Source organism: Hemicordylus capensis, chromosome 2 (genome assembly GCF_027244095.1).
Source record: "Hemicordylus capensis ecotype Gifberg chromosome 2, rHemCap1.1.pri, whole genome shotgun sequence".
Lineage (NCBI taxonomy): Eukaryota > Metazoa > Chordata > Lepidosauria > Squamata > Cordylidae > Hemicordylus > Hemicordylus capensis.
In genome coordinates, this window is record NC_069658.1 from 226,832,752 (window position 1) to 226,849,893 (window position 17,142).

At 48.1% G+C, this 17,142-nt stretch overlaps 2 protein-coding genes across 11 annotated transcripts in view; one reads left to right on the forward strand and one right to left on the reverse strand.

The window, feature by feature from the left end:
• Window positions 1-4,960: 4,960 nt before the first annotated feature.
• On the reverse strand, window positions 4,961-13,533 carry LOC128347021 (zinc finger protein 883-like). 4 transcript variants are annotated; one of them, XM_053301016.1, is made up of 6 exons: window positions 13,362-13,533; window positions 10,329-10,856; window positions 9,882-10,005; window positions 8,721-8,803; window positions 8,346-8,472; window positions 4,961-7,758 (listed from the first exon to the last, which is right to left on the reverse strand). In XM_053301016.1, exons 2-6 carry the CDS (start codon window positions 10,437-10,439, stop codon window positions 6,257-6,259), a joined length of 1,947 nt encoding a protein of 648 aa, XP_053156991.1. In that variant the 5' UTR covers window positions 10,440-10,856; window positions 13,362-13,533; the 3' UTR covers window positions 4,961-6,256. The 4 variants fall into 4 exon arrangements, with proteins under 4 accessions (XP_053156991.1, XP_053156992.1, XP_053156990.1 ...); XM_053301017.1 differs by having other exon boundaries at window positions 4,961-7,761; window positions 10,636-10,856; window positions 13,362-13,531; XM_053301015.1 differs by having other exon boundaries at window positions 4,961-7,761; window positions 13,362-13,530.
• The window catches only part of LOC128347020 (zinc finger protein OZF-like), a 36,769-nt gene continuing 33,033 nt past the window's right edge, over window positions 13,407-17,142 (forward strand). For 2 of the 7 annotated variants that reach the window (XM_053301014.1, XM_053301010.1), the window contains exon 1: window positions 13,525-13,604. The gene's annotated coding sequence lies outside the window, so the exon portion shown is untranslated. Of the gene's footprint in view, window positions 13,424-13,482; window positions 13,605-15,530; window positions 15,548-17,142 lie in introns of those variants that run through there. The other 5 variants (XM_053301008.1, XM_053301007.1, XM_053301013.1 and 2 more) reach the window with 5 other exon arrangements.

Sequence of the window (17,142 nt, forward strand, 5' to 3'; positions counted from 1 at the left end):
TCGTGTCCCTTATTCAGTCAGTGGAATGTTGGTAACGCTACTGGAGATACCACATGGCTAGGGATGATGGGAGTTGTAGTCAACAGCTGGAGAGCCTCAGGTTGGTGAACCCTAAGCTTATACTTTTACCGTCCATGCACGGAAGGACAGTTGCTGATCAGTAGATGAGGAGAAGGGAGACTCTTGGAGCATAGAGACTGAGTTTCTATCTTGCTACAGAAGTTAAGGAGATGGCCATAGCTCAGTGGAGAAGAACCTACTTTGCAGGTCCAATCCCTGGCAGCATCTAACCACTCAAAGTGGTTAGAGTGTTGGACTAGGACCGGGAAGACCCGAGTTTGAATCCCCTTTCAACCATGAAACTCACTGGGTGATTCTGGGCCAGTCATGTATCTCTCAGCCTAGCCCACCTCGCAGGGTTGTTGTGAGGATAAACATAGCCATGTACACCGCTCTGAGCTCCTTGGAGGAAAAGCGGGATATAAATGTAAAATAAATAAATAAGGCTGGGAAAGACTCCTGCCTGAAACCTTGGAGAAGTTGTTGCTATTCAGTGTAGACAATACTGGGCTAGATGGACCAAGGTTCTGACAATAAGGCAGCTTCCTATTTTGACTGTTCGAGCAGCTGCCAACCTTGAGTCCCCAGATACTGGACTTCAGCTCCCAGCCACAACGGTAGTCCAACAACATTTATATACCGCTTTTCAACAAAGGTTTCCAAAGCGGTTTACATGGAGAAATAATAAAGAAATAAAATGGATCCCTGTCTCCAAAATAATAAATAAATAAAATGGATCCCTGTCTCCATTCTAAAAAGAACCATAAGATAGACACCAGCAGCAATGGTCACTGGAGGTACTGTGCTGGGGGTGAATTGTTGGTCCCCAACAACATCTGGGACCCCTGTTTGAGAAATTATCCCTGTGTTAAGCAGTGTAGCTTAGTTAGCAAAACTCCTTGTTAGTTCCTGATGAAATTTTCTTACAGTTGCTGAAGGCCAACTGAACTTCTATTTACTCTTCCTGTAAGGCTGTGCCGCCTTGCTCCAGAGAAGTGTGCGCTTGATACAACAGAAACCCATAATCATAAATGTGGCTGCTGTTTGGGGAAGCCTGCACCAAATTGCAGCTATTGCTAGGATTACCCAGTAACAGCTGCAAAGGGAAGTCGTTATTCCAAAATAGTCCATGAGCCAGGCCTATGAGTTTTGGTCATCAGTACCATCTCAGGTAATGGTACACTCAGTGATTTTTGGCAATGTCTAACCCCAGAGATGGAAAAAAGGTGACAACACAGAGAAAGCTGTAAGTGCAACAATGCTATCACCCCTTCTTTATCCCTACCCCTACAAATGATTAGGGTGAAATTGAAGTCCTTTTTGACAGCGGAAGAAATTGGGGTCAGAATGAACAAATTGTACTTCCTCCATGGAGTAATCTTTAAGGGACTTTCCTGTAGGGTTGCCATATACTGGCTTTCCAAATCCAGGTGGATTTATTATGTAAATTGGCTTGAAAATAATTTTTGAGCAGAATAGTGACTGCACATTTTGCTCCATAACTCCGCTTCTACAAGATCTAGAGCTTAGCTTTTTTTATTTAGATAGAAAGAAAGAGAGAGAAAGAAAGAAAGAAAGAAAGAAAGAAAGAAAGAAAGAAAGAAAGAAAGAAAGAAAGAAAGAAAGAAAGCTGAAATCTGGGTGGGCTAAGCAACCAGGGTGAGATGCTTAAAATCCAGGTGAAACCTTGAATTTGCGGGGGGGGGGGCATGGCAACTCTACTTTCCTGCCAATTTTAATTTCCCTTCCTCTGACATGGATAAGTCTTATAGCGGTTTGTGTCTAAAAACTCAACACACCCCTGTAAAGTTGGCCAGTGCAGGCTTGATGGTCAGGACAATAAAAATATAATAGGACACTGAAGGCTGGAAGTATTGCAATGCTATCACTTTTCCCATCTCTTAGGCTGTGCCAAAAATCAGTGAGCATTCATCCCCGCTGATAGTACCAATCACCCCAGCTGGGTCATGTGCTAAGATGAGTTATCCAGAGTGCATGGCCATTTATTGCTCAGTCTCCTCATTTAGGACTCCCTTAAACCATCTCCTGAAGCCCTCCTTTTGAAGATATATTCATTTCAAACATTTCTACACTGACTTGCTATTTTAAAATATCTGAAGTGCTTCATAAGAATAAAAACCAATAGTGTACCATGCAACTGCAACAACATTTCAATTAAGAAGAATTTAAATTGTGTTTTTAGTTCTCAAATAGGAAAACCAAAGCAATGGTAAAACCAACCTCAAACTCCTGGAAAATAAAGTCTTAACTCCTCACAAAACAATATATGTTAGGCCCTCCCTCACTGTCTTCAGGGAAAGGCATCCCTCCACTTAGACTTTCTCCCTTGTGCAGGTATCCAGAGGGAGGCCTCCGAAGCAGATTGTACGTTTCAGGCAGGTTCTTACAGGGGAAGACAGCCCTTTAGATATCCTGGCTGCAAGTCATTGAGAGAATTTGGGATCAAAATCTGCACCTTGTATTGAGCCTAGAAATACATTGGACCGGGTCTCACGATCAGTGAGACCCGGTTTGGGGCGGTGAGCAGGGAGAGTGGGCTAAGCGGGGAGGGAGCCCTGGGCGGGTGGATCGGCAGCCCACACAATTGCCGGCTCTGTGATGGAGCCACAGGGGGCTGGGGCGAGCGGGGGCCAATTGGCCCCCAGAAGCACCAGCATGCCTTGCGCGAGTGTGCAGGGCCTGCTGGTGTGACCCCCGGAGCCAGGAGGCGGCTTTTCGCCTCCCCTCTAGGGGTCTCCTCATGAGTAGGTGTGGCGCGGAGCCACACCGCAGCTACTCACAATCTACAAAACCAGGTTTGTGGAGCGCATGCTCCAGAAACCTGGTTTTAGGGCAGGGGTTCTTGAGCGGGTTACCCGCTCTAGAACTACCAGGCTCACAGCCGAGCCCGGTGGTTCTCACGATCGTAGAAAATCAGGCTAGCGGAGGCTAGCCCAATTTTCTGCGATCGTGAGAATAGCCCCATTGACCTTCAGTGTAGAGCTTTTAAAACAGGTGTTCTGATCAAACTCTAGTAGCTGTATTTTGAACCACCTGAAGATTCTGAACTATCTTCAAGGACCTTGTAGAACATATTGTGGTAATTTAATGTGAATTGCTGAGTTAGAATTCATCTGTTGCAACATAAACAGAGGCCGTGGTTTCCTGGCTCCCAGCTCAGCCAGAAAAACTGCATTGCCACCAATTTATTGGTTAATTAGCACCATGGTCTTTGCCAGGCTCCCAGGGTATGAGGTGGGCTCCTAGCCCTTCTTGAACTCCAGGATGACTGGAGCAGCTGCAAAACAACCATCTTTTCATATAATCATAGAGGAAAGGGCACTGGAGGTCTTCTAATCCCTGCTCAGAACAAGAATCTGTTACAGCATCCTTGACAGATGTGTGCCTCTCTTTGAACACCTCCAGTGAAGGAGAGCCCACAACAGCATGAGGTAGGCTTTTCCACTACCCAACAGCTCTTGCAGTTGGGAAATTCTTCCTAATTATCTAACGTGAATCTGCTTCCTCGTAATTTCAGCCCAGTGTTTCTAGCCCTGCCCTCTGCAGCAACAGAGAATGCGCCTGTTCCTTTTTCTGTGTGACAGCCCTTCAGATATCTGGAGACAGCTCCCACCTTTTCTTCTCCAGGCTAAACATCCCACTTCTTTCAACTGTTCCTCACAGGACTTGGTTTTCAGACCCCTTGCTGTCTTTGTTGCTCTCACCTGAACCCATTCCAGTCTGGGTCAAATCACAGAATCCTAGAATGTTAGAGGTGGGAAGGGACCCTGGGGGTCTTCTAGTCCAACCCCCTACTCAGTGCAAAAAACTGCCACAACATCCCTATAGCTGTCCAGATTCTGTTTGAAAACCTCTGGTGACAGAGGCCCACCACTGCATGAGGCAGGCTGTTCCACTGTCCAACAGCTCTAAACAGTCTGGAAAGTGTTCCTAATGCCTAGCTTAAATCTGCTTCATTTCAGTCCCTTGGTTTTGGTCCTGCCTGCAGAAGCAAGAGAACAAGTCTGTTCCTATATGACAGCTCTTCAGTTATTGCAGTCCCACCCCGTAGTCTTCTCTTTTCCAGGCTTTTGTAAGCTTGATTTTGTAACCTTTTGTCAGTCAGAATCCACTGCTGTTTCAAAGCTCAAAGTCCTAACTAGCGTTCCCTCTAATGCTTTTCATCCATGTGTGGAATGAGTTTTGTTCTGGGCGGCAGTATCAAGGCAGTGTGTGCACACATGTATCCAGAGCTGGGCCTTCCCACTTCATCCTGAGTGGGATCTAAAATTAACTGAGCAGGCATAAAAACTTCTGTGCGTGCTACACACAATGTGCACGCCTTAGAGGGAATACTGATCCTAATACCTGCTTCTTCCATGTGCAAAGACACTCCACACACCCACATAAAGCCTGCAGAACCGGCTGGGGAGATGTAAGCAAACTGGCAAGGGAGAAGCAAGTCTGAGTTCTGCCAATGCTTGAAAAGTGCAGCCTTGCTGGGGTTCCAAGAGGAAGCTGTTAGCGTGTGGAACTAGCCCTGTTTGATATAAGAACAGCTGGATCAGGCCCAAGGCCCATCTAATCCAGCATCCTGTTTCCCACAGTGGCCCACCAGATGCCTCTGGGAAGCCCACAGATGAGAGATGAAGGCAGGCCCTGCTGTTGCTCCCCTGCATCTGGTATATAGAGGCATCTTGCCTCTGCAGCTGAAGGTAGCCTATAGCCATCAGACAAGATACCTGCCTCCAAGATAATAAAAACAGCCCTTCTGGATCAGGTTGAAGGCCTGCTAAAGGCTCTTATGAACCTTTCCCAATTTTCTTTTGGAGATATGGTGATCAGAACTATACGCAGTACTCCAAATGTGGCCACACCATAGATTTGTACAAGGGCATCATCATAGTAACATTTTTTATTTTGAGTCCCCTTCCTAATGATCCGTAGCATGGAATTTGCCTTTAACAGCTGCCACACACTGAGTCAATTCTTTTAACGAGCTGTCCACCATGACCCCATGATCTGTTCATTCGTAAATACAGCAAATTTCAGAGCCACAAGCATTGCTTGCTACAATACTGCTGTGCCCGCGCTCAGGTGTCCAGAGTTTGCCCAGACACCAACCCAGAAGAGAGCAAGTCTGAGGATGAAGGAGAGTCCATCCTGGCCTGAATCCCCATCCTGATGACAGTCCCCTACCACCACCAGAACCAGAGCAGCCACTCCCTCAGAAGCCCTGGTGATCTGGGACTTGACACCTCCCTGCTGGGCTTCCAGACTCTTCTCTTGAGCCTTCTCCAACACCCCCAGGAAAACAGAGGCGACATGGGGCCAGGACCAAGCTCCAGCTCTGAAGATGGAATGCATGCTTCACTGTTCATTCTCCCGCCCAATGGGTCTCCTCAGGAGGAGGGCTGCCTCAGGAGGATTTTGGGGTGGGGCTGGGCAGGGCCCCTGTTAGCAAGAAAAGATCTTCAGTCATCACCTGCTCTTTGCCTACATGGGTCAACAGCTCCCATGTATGCTACCCTGAGGGCTTAGGGTGGCATTAAAAGAAAATATGTAATTTTAAAAAATGTAATATTTTGCATGCATATGGAATCTGCCACATTCCACAGACACTTGTACAGTCCCTTTATCACTCATTAAAGGTAGACTAGCCCTAGGCCAGTGGTGGGCAAACTTGGCCCTCCAGCTGTTGTTGAATTACAACTCCCATCATCCCCAGACATGATTTATTGTGACTGAGGATGAATGGAATTGTAGTTCAACAGATGGAGGGCCAAATTTGCCCACCTCTGGCCTAGGCTAACTCGCTATATATGTCCACCTGAGTGACAGATAATCTATGAACAAACCTGAAGTTTGTTCCATGCTTGAAGAGAAGAACTGGTCTTGTGGTAGCAAGCATGGCTTGTCCCCTTAGCTAAGCAGGGTCTGCCCTGGTTGCATATGAATGGGAGACTAGAAGTGTGAGCTCTGTAAGATATTCCCCTCAGGGGATGGAGCCACTCTGGGAAGAGCAGAAGGTTTCAAGTTCCCTCCTTGACTTCTCCAAGTTAGGGCTGAGAGATTCCTGCCTGCAACCTTGGCGAAGCCACTGCAAGTCTATGAAGACAATACTGAGCTAGATAGACCAATGGTCTGACTCAGTATATGGCAGCTTCCTATGCTGAGGTGTCCAAGTATAAGTGGATTATTTATGTTCATTACAGTCTGTGACTACAGAGATGGCCTCTCCCCCATGTGGGTTCTGTGATGTCTTCTGTGCCTTGTATTCTGACTGAAGCTTTTTCCACACTCTCGAGCATGCATATGGATTATCTGCTGCGTCCACTCTGTGATGTGTGGCGAGATCACTCTTCCGTCTGAAGATCATGCCACACAGTGAGCACTGATACGGCTTCTTTCTTGTGTGGGTTCTCTGATGTCTGCTAAGGTGTGCACTCCGAACGAAGCTCTTTCCACATTCTGAGCATATAAATGGTTTCTCTCCTGTGTGGATTCTCAGATGACTCCTAAGGTGTGTGCTGCGAGAAAAGCTCTTCCAACATTCTGAGCACTGGTATGGTTTTTCTCCCGTGTGGGTCCTTTCATGTGTAGTAAGGTTTATCTTCCAACTAAAACCCTTTCCGCACTCTGAACATTTATATGGTTTCTCATCCAAGTGCACACTTTGATGATGTATGGTAAGGTTTTTCTTCTGACTGAAGCTTTTTCCACACTCTGGGCATTTATGTGGTTTTTCACCTGTGTGGACTCTTTGATGTCTAGTAAGGCGTGACTTCCGATTGAAGCTCTTACCACACATTGAGCATTGATATGGTTTCTCCCCTGTGTGGATTCTTTGATGGAAAGTCAGGCTAGAGCGGTGGCTGAAGCTTTTTCCACACTCTAAACATTTGTATGGTTTCTCCCCTGTGTGGACTCTCTGGTGTCTAGTAAGGCATGCCTGCTGACTGAAGCTCTTCCCACACTCTGAGCAGGTATAGGCCCTCTCTCCTGTATGTATTTCAAGATGTCTCCTAAGATGTGTGCTCTGAGTGAAGCTCTTCCCACACTCTGAACACTTATATGGTTTCTCTGCCATGTGTACTCTTTGATGTGTAATAAGCTTTATCCTCTGACGGAAGCTCTTTCCACACTCGGAGCACATGAACGGCTTCTCTGCTGTGTGCACGCTTTGATGTGCACTCAGGTTTATCCTCTGAGTGAAGCCCTTTCCACACTCCGAGCATTTAAATGGTCTCTCTCCTGTGTGGATTCGCTGATGCCTTTTAAGGTGTGTGCTCCGACTGAAGCTCTTCCCACACTCTGAGCACTGGTATGGTTTCTCTCCGGTGTGGACTCTGTGATGTCTCCTCAGATACGTACTCTGACTGAAGCTCTTTCCACACTCTGAACATATATAAGGTTTCTCTGCCACATCTGTTAGTGTATGTTGATTAAGATACAACTCAGCACTAAAGATTTTCCCACACAAGCTGCCCTCATTCCTTTCCATCACTTTATCTTTTTCCCCTTGATGTGGGATTTCATGGAAGTCATCTCCCAGAGGAGATGAGGAGCCATCTTCCTGAGGAGCCCAAGATGTGTTCCACTCTTCTGCTTCAGTTTCTATTTGCTTCTCTTCTCCCACTGGATATCTGACTCCTTCCATGGACACCGTGCATAGCTCTTGCTTTTCACTCTGCCAGCCTGCTGGAATAAAAACAGAGGGAAACTGGTGACAACTGAATAGAGAGCTTCAGATGGATGCCAAATGGAGAGGAGAGCTGGTCTTGTGGTAGCAAGCATGACTTGTCCCCTTAGCTAAGCAGGGTCTGCCCTGGTTGCATATGAAAGGGAGACTAGAAGTGTGAACACTGTGAGATATTCCCCTCAGGGGATGGAGCAACTCTGGGAAGAGCATCTAGGTTCCAAGTTCCCTCCCTGGCAGAGTCTCCAAGAGAGGGCTGAGAGAGAGATTCCTGCCTGCAACCTTGAAGAAGCTGCTGCCTGTCTGTGAAGACAATATTGAGCTAGATAGACCAATGGTTTGACTCAGTATATGGCAGCTTCCTATGTTCTATGTTCCTAATTGCCCTTATGCTTACTTTGGCTGAAGTGTAGATTCACCCCTGCTCCAAAGCAGAACCCAGTGGCATCACCCTTCCCCCTGAAGAGACCCCACAATTCTGCCAGAAGAATTGGCCAAAGGAAAAGGATGCTAGTCCCAACCAAGAAAGGTTGGTGAGAGTAATGTCTCCCTTTAGCATCCAGCAAGGATAGTGGGGTAGCCTTACCCAGAGAAGCTATGTTCCTAGAGTTCTCCTCCATGACTTCGGCATGCAGGACCCTTTGCTCTGGATCGAGCAGAGCCCACTCCTCCTCTGTAAAATTCACAGCCACTTCCTCAAAGGTCACCAGACCCTGAAAGAAGAAGAAGAAAACATGTTCTTTACATGGATAATCCAAAAAGACAGTAGAGGTGAGGTGGGCAGGAGTTCTCTTGCAGGACCCAAAGTTTCCTTAGAGGCACTGACAGCCTGCCCAGTCAGGCATTTTGACACAAGAAAAGGGGGGAAACCCGCACCTCTTTAAGCATCAGGGAGCCATGCAGGGAATGGAGGCACCCCCAAGCACACCCCCACTTGACTCCCCCATGGACCCTTCCCTACCTGACCGGGCCTTACAGCAACCGTTTCTGCTCCAGCACACATTGGAGAGGGCCAAGGCTGAAGCACCAGGGTCATTTCTCCACCTGTGAGGAAGACAAAGAAGGTGGAAAGATGTTGGATCCTTTGGGAGCCTTTTGTCTTTCAGTTCCTGCAGGGAAATAAATCTGTCTCTAAGTAGCTTTTGATTGATTGATTGATTGATTGATTGATTAAGTGCCGTCAAGTCGGTGTCGACTCTTAGCAACCACATAGATAAATTCTCTCCAGGATGATCTGTCTTCAACTTGGCCTTTAAGGTCTCTCAGTGGTGCATTCATTGCTGTCGTAATCAAGTTCATCCACCTTGTTGCTGGTTGTCTTCTTCTCCTCGTTCCTTCAACTTTCCCCAGCATTATGGACTTCTCAAGGGAGCTGGGTCTTCGCATAATGTGTCCGAAGTATGATAGTTTGAGCCTGGTCATTTGTACCTAGAGTGAAAATTCTAGATTGATTTGTTTGTTTTCCTGGCTGTCCATGGTATCCTCAAAAGTCTTCTCCAGCACCAAAGTTCAAAAGCATCAATGCTTTTTCTATCTTGCTTCTTCAAAGTCCAGCTTTTGCATCCATAGAGTGTCACGGGGAAAACCAATGTCTGAACGATTCTAATCTTTGTAGGTGTCGACATGTCACGGCATCTAAATATCCTTTCCAAGGCCTTCATTGCTACCCTACCAAGTGCTAGTCTGCAGTGTATTTCTTGATAGCTTTTGAGCACACATCAAAACATTGCTTAGAATTTCTGAAGGTGTTGAAAACAGGAGAAGGGCCAGAGAGAAACATCTGCCCTCCCACACGAGCTCAGCATAACAGCCTTGCTGGGTGAGGTCCAAAGCCTGTCGAGTCCAGCATCCAGTTACCCGCAGTGGCCCACCAGATGCTTCTGGGAAGCCCGCAAGCAAGAGGTGAGGGCAGGCCCCCTCTCCTGCTGCTGCTCCCCTGCAAATGGTATTGAGAGACATCCTGCCTCTGAGCTCAGAGGTAGCCTATAGCCATCAGGACCCGTAGCCATTGATGGACCTGTCCTCCAAAGCTTTAGAGGAACATCAAAAGTAGCCCACAGGTTGACACTCCAAGGAAGGGGACCAAGTGGAAATCCTGCCCCCCGCCCCCATTCATCCTTACCCAGGAAGGTGGCCCCTCCGTCACGCTCCTGCACAATCCACCTGAAGAGCGGCCTCTGCCTGGCATCTGATGGAGCCTTCTCTGCCTCAGGGAATTCAGGGGATGTTTCTGATGGTCCCAGCATCTGAAAGAGGAAGAAGGAGCCCAGGCAGGGAATGGGAAGAGGGAAGCGAAAAAAGATGGTGCAAGCAAAGACCCAAATCAATGCTGCTCTCTTTCTGAACTAAGTTTTCTTCCAAACTGAATCTCCCTCCCCATCTCTGCAACCCACCAGCACCCCCATCTTTGACAGGGGGACATCTGAGGAATGATGGATGGATGAGAGTGCAAATCCAAGACTGGGGCATGTGACTTCCGGAAAAGGTTGGGCAAATGATGGAGCTGTTTAGGATATCGGTCCACACATCCTGTGCTCCTGAGAAGACCAAGAACGAAATGCTTTCTCACCCGCTGCTCTTCCTGCCTCTTGGCCTCTGTCTGGTTCAAGGGGAAACTTTCTGCCAGGGCCATCATCTGGGAACTGGCCTCCCCTCTGCATTCTCTGACCCAGCTCTCCATCTCCAGGGACAGGACAGTCAGGAACTGCTCCAGGATCACCAGGTCCAGGATCTTATTCTTTGCGTGTTTCTCTAGCTTCAACCACTGATGGCAAAGGTTGTGGAGTTGCTGCAAATCTGTCAAAGGCCCTCAGCCTTCTGACTGCAGAACTGCCTGAAGCACTGATGCTGTGCATCTGAGTTGGTGGTGTCCTTACCCAGGATCTTCTGCACAGTTCTTTTCCAGAATCCCCCACTGCTCCTGGCTGGGATGATGCCAGTGCTTTTGTCTGCTTTCCTTCTCTACTCTGTTCCCATCCTGAGTCTCAGAACGCCAAGGAGTCACTGTAGGTCACACTGCAAGTTCTTAGAGGCTCCAGACAGGCCGATACTCTTCCAGCAAAACTGAATGCTTCCAGCTATCAGTCCAAGCTCCTCTCTGAAGGAAACAAACCATGGAAGTGAGAAAGAGCTGCAAGTCAAAACATTAATACTGTACCTTCATTCAGAAACAGCCACCTATTGTTACATTTATAAAATAAATCCAGCCTGAAGAAGATTTCTGCATAATTCAAGTTTATATACTGCATGCTGAACACTTGAGTAGCAGAGATGTGGTCTTACTGCCTGTGTGTTTGATTCATAGGACAGACCAGCACAGAAACAAAGATTTTCACTTGCTGTTTTCTCCCCCGCAGCTTCACAACCAAGGGCCTTCTCACACAAATCCTCTTCTCCATTCAGTTGCTGGGGCTGAGGTTTCTCCTCCTTTCCTCTTAAGAACACAGGAATCTGCCTTGTGTCAAACTATTGGCCTGAGATCCTTTTAGCTGGAGATGCTGAGGACCCAACCTGGGACCTCCTAAATGCAAGAACATGTGCTCTACCATCTAGTTCAGTATTGTCTACACAGACTGGCAGTGGCTTCTCCAAGGTTACAGGCAGGAGTCTCTCTCAGCCCTATCCTGGAGATGCCAGGGAGGGAACCTTGGAACCTGATCTTCCCAGAGCAGCCCCATCCCTTAAGGGGAATATCTTACAGTGCTCACACATGTAGTCTCCCATTCAAATGCAAACCAGAGTGGACCCTGCTTAACAAAGGGGACAAGGCATGCTTGCTACCACAAGACCAGCTCTCATGGAGTGATTTTCAAAATACTGCTCAGCACAACTCAAAGGCATGCCCAGGTCAGGGATACCATGCATGTGAAGTTGAGAAGCACAGCCAGATTCTCTCTTGGGATGCCCCACCCCCCGCTCCTTTCCATCCCAGACTCTCTTGCCCTCATAAGGGAGAAAGAAGGGATGGGATCTTGATCCCCGCCACACACTGCTTTAGCTGCAGTCAACCTGCAGCTCCATTCCAGGTTGATGCTCGGGGATCCCAAAGCCCTGAGAGTTTCTGTCCCAGCCAGAGGCACTCTTACACCTGAACTTCGGGGCTGAAGTCCAGGGCCTTCACAGCCCCTGGGGGCCCCTAAACCTCTTAGTCTGTCCCAGGTGGTGTGGTCAACCCAGCTGAGCATGATGATGCTTAATTGGGGGGGGGGGGGAAGGAGGGGGCTCCAAAGGCCTTTAGGTCCAGGCTCCCAAATTACCAAAGTGCATCTGTGGTCCCAGCACTTGGCACTCACAGAGCTTCAGCCAGGCCGCCTCTTCACTTGTACCTCTGCAAATCTGCAGAAGACGACAAAGGCCCTGGTCCATTTCCAGAGTCTTGTCCTCCAGGGGAAACTTAACCCTCTGAAGCTACTCTGGGGTGTCCCACTACTCAAGCAACCCAAGGGTGAAAATAACACAATATTATGCAGCACTGTGTGCTGTGCATGGCCATAGGCACTCAGGAACCTGCCTTATACCAAGTCAAACCATTGTTCCATCTAGCTCAGTATTGTCTACACCAGGGATTCTCAACGTTGGGTCCCCAGATGTTATTGGACTTCAACTCCCATAACCCCCAGCCCCAGTGACTTTGGGTTGGGGATTATGGGAGTTGAAGTCCAATAACATCTGGGGACCCAGCATTGAGCATGCCTGGTCTACACAGACTGGGAGCAGCTTCTCCAAGGTTGCAGGCAGGAGTCTCTCCTCCAAGTCTACCAGGAGATGCTGCCAGGGATTGAACCTGGGACCTTCTGCACAAAAGCAGATGCTCTGCCATTGACTATGGACATAAAAACAGCTCCTGGATCAGGCCCAAGGCCCATTTAGTCCAGCATCCTGTTTCCCACAGTGGTCTGACAGGGGGCCCCTCTCTCGCTCCCCTGCAACTGGTATTCAGAGGCACCCTGCTTTTGAGCCTGGTGATAGCCAATGGCCCCATCCTCATCTTATTTTTATTTCTCCTCCCCCCCCCACTTTTCTTTTCCCCTATGCAAAATGTGTTTAACTTTTTATTGTTGAACACTGAACATAAGCACAGCCCTGCTGGTACAACAGCAACTGGAAATTCACCACCCACTTTGCACCTGTGCTCAAATTGGGGGTGGGGATGTGTGACAGAGGGTTCCCATCCCCCTTAGCTACTTAGGGGAGATGGTTCTCTACAGTGCAGGCAGTGCTCGAGTCCCTCTGGGGGGGTGCTTAATGAAATGCGGGGCGGGCTTAATGAAATCCACAAGCCTCCCCACCGATTGTAGACCAGTCATGCCCCCTCCCCTCGTGGCCTCCTAAGATTCTGCTCACCGGATCTCTAGCTTACCCAGAGAGCGAATTTGGGAGTGGGGAAGAGAGAGAGACTTTCCCACTGCCTCCCCAGGAGTGCGAATTGCGGGAGAAGTTCTCTCTCGCCTGGCGCATCGAGCAAAGAGGGGGGCGGAGAGAACAGCCTCCCACCCCCACCCCCTTACACTGAATTAACTCTCCTAAGAATTCCCAGGACCGATAAACCCTTGCGCCCCGCCCCTGCATCTCCAAGGGTCCCTTTAGGGAAAAGCCCCCTCACCTCCTCTTCCTCCAGCCTCTGCAGCGTCCGCAGGGCCAGGCACCCGTCCTTTTTCTTTCCTGGTGAGAATCCGCCTAAGGGTTAATGGAAAAGAATGCAGATTCCTAGAGAGGAAGCGAAGAAGGGGGGATGGCTGGGGGTTATGAGTCACTTCCCGCCCCACCTCCGCCCCGTGGGAAAGGAGCCGTGGATTTTCCCACGCGCGGGTGCCGCGGTCCTGTCCGAGGGGTCCGGGAGGGTCCGGTAAGTGCGCAAAGGCGGTCGAGCAGGACGTGGGGTTTAGAAAGGGCCCAGCTGCAGGGATGGCGGATGGGGACGAAAGGCCCATAAGAAAAGGGGAGGGGAGGGGAATCCCTCCCCGCATTTCACCCCATTGGGAGGCTGGCTGTACAGCAAAGGGTGGGTCCTCCGGCCAGGACCCCAGCAAGCACCTGAGGCTTCATTCCTCCTTGTTGGTGAAATTAAACCTTCGCCAAATGTTTTATAGAGAGAGGGGAGGGAGTCAGTTTTGAACAGGAAAAGATTCCTTCTGCTGGCTCCGAGGAATCTCGGAGAAAGAGGAAGAGTATTTCCTAGCCTTGCTGCTCTTGGCCTGCGGCTGGCGCATAGAAAATGCCGGGGTCTACATTCCAGACTTGCTCCTTGCAAAGGTCTGCTCTGCGGTGAATATGGTAATAGATTTGCACAAAGGAAGCTGCCTCCTACTGAGTCTGGCTATTGGTCCAGCTTGGGTTGGATTGATTTCCCCGACTGGCAGCAACACTGTGGGACTTTTTCCTGCTCCCGAGATCCTTTTGAGCAAGAGATGCTGGGAGTGAACTTGGGACCTTGAGCATGCAAAGCAGGTGTCCATATGTATTTAAATTATTAAATACAGATGGACAAAGGAAACGACACTATACTGTCAGGCTTTTGCCCTCTTGGTTTGTGTGGTCTTCCCTGACTGGCAGAAGGTCTCCATGGTCTCTTGTAGAAAGGAGGGATCTTTTTCAGTCCTGCTCCTGGGACCCTGTGCATTATCCAGGACTGAGTGATGCCCCCCCCCCCCCCATCCTAGTGTGGAGCCATCTCTTCTAAGCTCAGCTCACTGGAACACTCCCAACTTCCCCAAGGGGTTAGGAACATAGAAAGCTGCCATATACTGAGTTGGACCCAGATGTTCTTCGCAGAGAGTCCCCATCCCCTAAGGGGAATATCTTACAGTGCTCACATGTAGTCTCCCATTCAAATGCAACCAGGGCAGACCCTGCTTAGCTAAGGGAACAAGTGTTGCTTGCTACCACAAGACCAGCCCTCTTCTCCTCCCCTGAGACTGGGCAGGAAGTGGCTTTTCCAAGTTCACCACTCTTTCCCTCACTAGGATATGGAATTAACTAGGGTTTAGATGAGGTTTTTCTCTTGCTTGGCACATGAGAAGAGAGAGCAGGGAGGTGTGCCTGAGTGCCTTGGGACCATTTATTGCTCCTGGAGATGATGGGAGTTGTAACCCAATAACAACTGGACAGCCTCAGGTTGGCCATCCCTGAACTAGTAGTAAAACCACTGCCCATGTATTGAGAGGTGGTTGCTGATTGGCTGCAGGGAGCGGGTAGAGAAGAGGGGAAAGGGGGAGGGAGGCAGCCTCTGCAGCTCATCTAGGAGCATTGGAAGCTGCCTAAGACCGAGTCAGACCATTGGCCCATCTAGCTCAATATTGTCTCTACAGACTGGCAGCGACTTCTCCAAGGTTGCAGGCAGGAGTCTCAGCTCTATCTTGGAGATGCCCAGAAGGGAACTTGGAACCTTCTGCATGCAAGCACACAGATGCTCTCCCCAGATATCTTACAGTGCTCACATATGTAGTCTCCCATTCAAATGCAAACCAGGGCAGACCCTGCTCTGCAAAGGGGACAATTGATGCTTGTGACCATAAGACCAGCTCTCCTTCCCAAGTTTGCCAATGCAAGCCTGTGCATTTTACTCAGAAGTAAGTCCCATTTAGGTCATAGGAAGCTGCCTTCTACCGAGTCAGACCATTGGTCCATCTAGCTCAATATTGTCTATACAGACTGGCAGCGGCTTCTCCAAGGTTGCAGGCTGGAGTCTCTGGACATCTCTCTGGACATCCTCCACAAATCCTACCTCAGGAACCTTCATTTCCTCTCCCTCTCTGTTCAGCCAGCAGAGATTGAAAGATCATTTTCCTGGTCAGAATTCAAGACAATTTCCTTTAAATGTAGATACAAAGAAACTTGCCTGAAACCAGTTTTCATTTGTAGAGTGGAAATGGGGGGGAAAGGGGGGGGTCTGGCTGGTGGCTTTGTTGGGGGTGGCAGAGGGTGAAGCAGACACAGCATTTGTAGGGAAGCATTTGTGGGCTCAAGGGAAGGAGATAGTAGGGCAGTTCACACAATGATTACTAGAGTAGGAGAAGCCTCCTACTCCAGTTCAGGAGTTGTACGAACTTCTGATATTGGATGGTCTGCAGAAAAGAAGGCCAGAGGCTCCTTCCAGGATGGTGTGCTAAGACACAGTTGGGTTGGAGGCTCCCTGCTCCCCAGCCGCTGGATCCAGCTACCGAATGAGCCCCCGCTGCTGTTTAGCACACTGTAATGGAAGGAGCCCTCCTTCCCCTCATAAGAACATAAGCACAGCCCTGCTGGATCAGGCCCAAGGCCCATCTACTCCAGCATCCTATTTCACACAGTGGCTCAGAAGATGCCTCTGGGAAGCCCACAGGCAAGAGAGGAGGACATGCCCCCTCTCCTGCTCTTGCTCCCCTGCAACTGGGATTTAGAGGCATCTTGCCTCTGAGGCTGGAGGTGGCCTATAGCCACCAGACTAGTAGCCATGGATAGACCTGTCCTCTGTGAATTTATATAAACCTCACGGATTGAGTGTGCACCCAGCCCCTGAACTAGATTAGATTAGGTTAGATTTTATTTTTTAATTTTTTAATCACAATTTACAGATACACTGCATTTACAATACAGAGAAATTACAAATAAGTTAATTACCCACATACAGGTTTAAACTCAACAAAATATCAAAATACAAAGTTTATTTATTTATTTAAAATATATTTATACCCCCGCCCCTCCACTACACTACTGCATGGGGTGGCTCACATAAAATAGCTACAATTTAAAATAAAAGATTAATAAAGTTAAACAAGTTAAAAGACCTGGTCAAAACCACATTTAAAATTAAAATTTTTTAAAAAGTTTCAAATTAAAAGTTATTAGTAAAAAGCGAAAAATGGAGAATTATAAAAACTAAGGAACCTAACAGATATAAGTAGCAGATAAAACATTTAAAAACCTCTATTAAATGTGTCTTTAATTGCTTCTTAAAAATACTGAAAGATGGAGCATGGCAAAGCTCTTCGGGGAGGGTGTTTCAAAGCTGAGGGACTACAACAAAAAAGGCCCTGTCTCTAGTCCCCGCTAACCGGATCTATGGCCTTGAGCAGTTACAAAGATACAAGAATACAAAAGATAGAAAGAATAAATAGGAAACTTTTATTGGGTATATAAATTACATAGCAAAACACAGCCAATAGTACATAAACATACCTAGCAAATGATGCATAGCAAATGATACATAGAAAATTATACATAAGCAAATATTTGCAGTCTCTTCCTTTACCTTCTTGTTCTATAATGTCAACTTTATGCAGTTATATAATTATACAGTTAAACAGTTATACATTTATTATGCAATTATACAGTTAGGTTGTTCAAATATACCATTAACAACAAAAGATTTATCACTGAAACTGTATCTCAACTGCAAGAGTCAA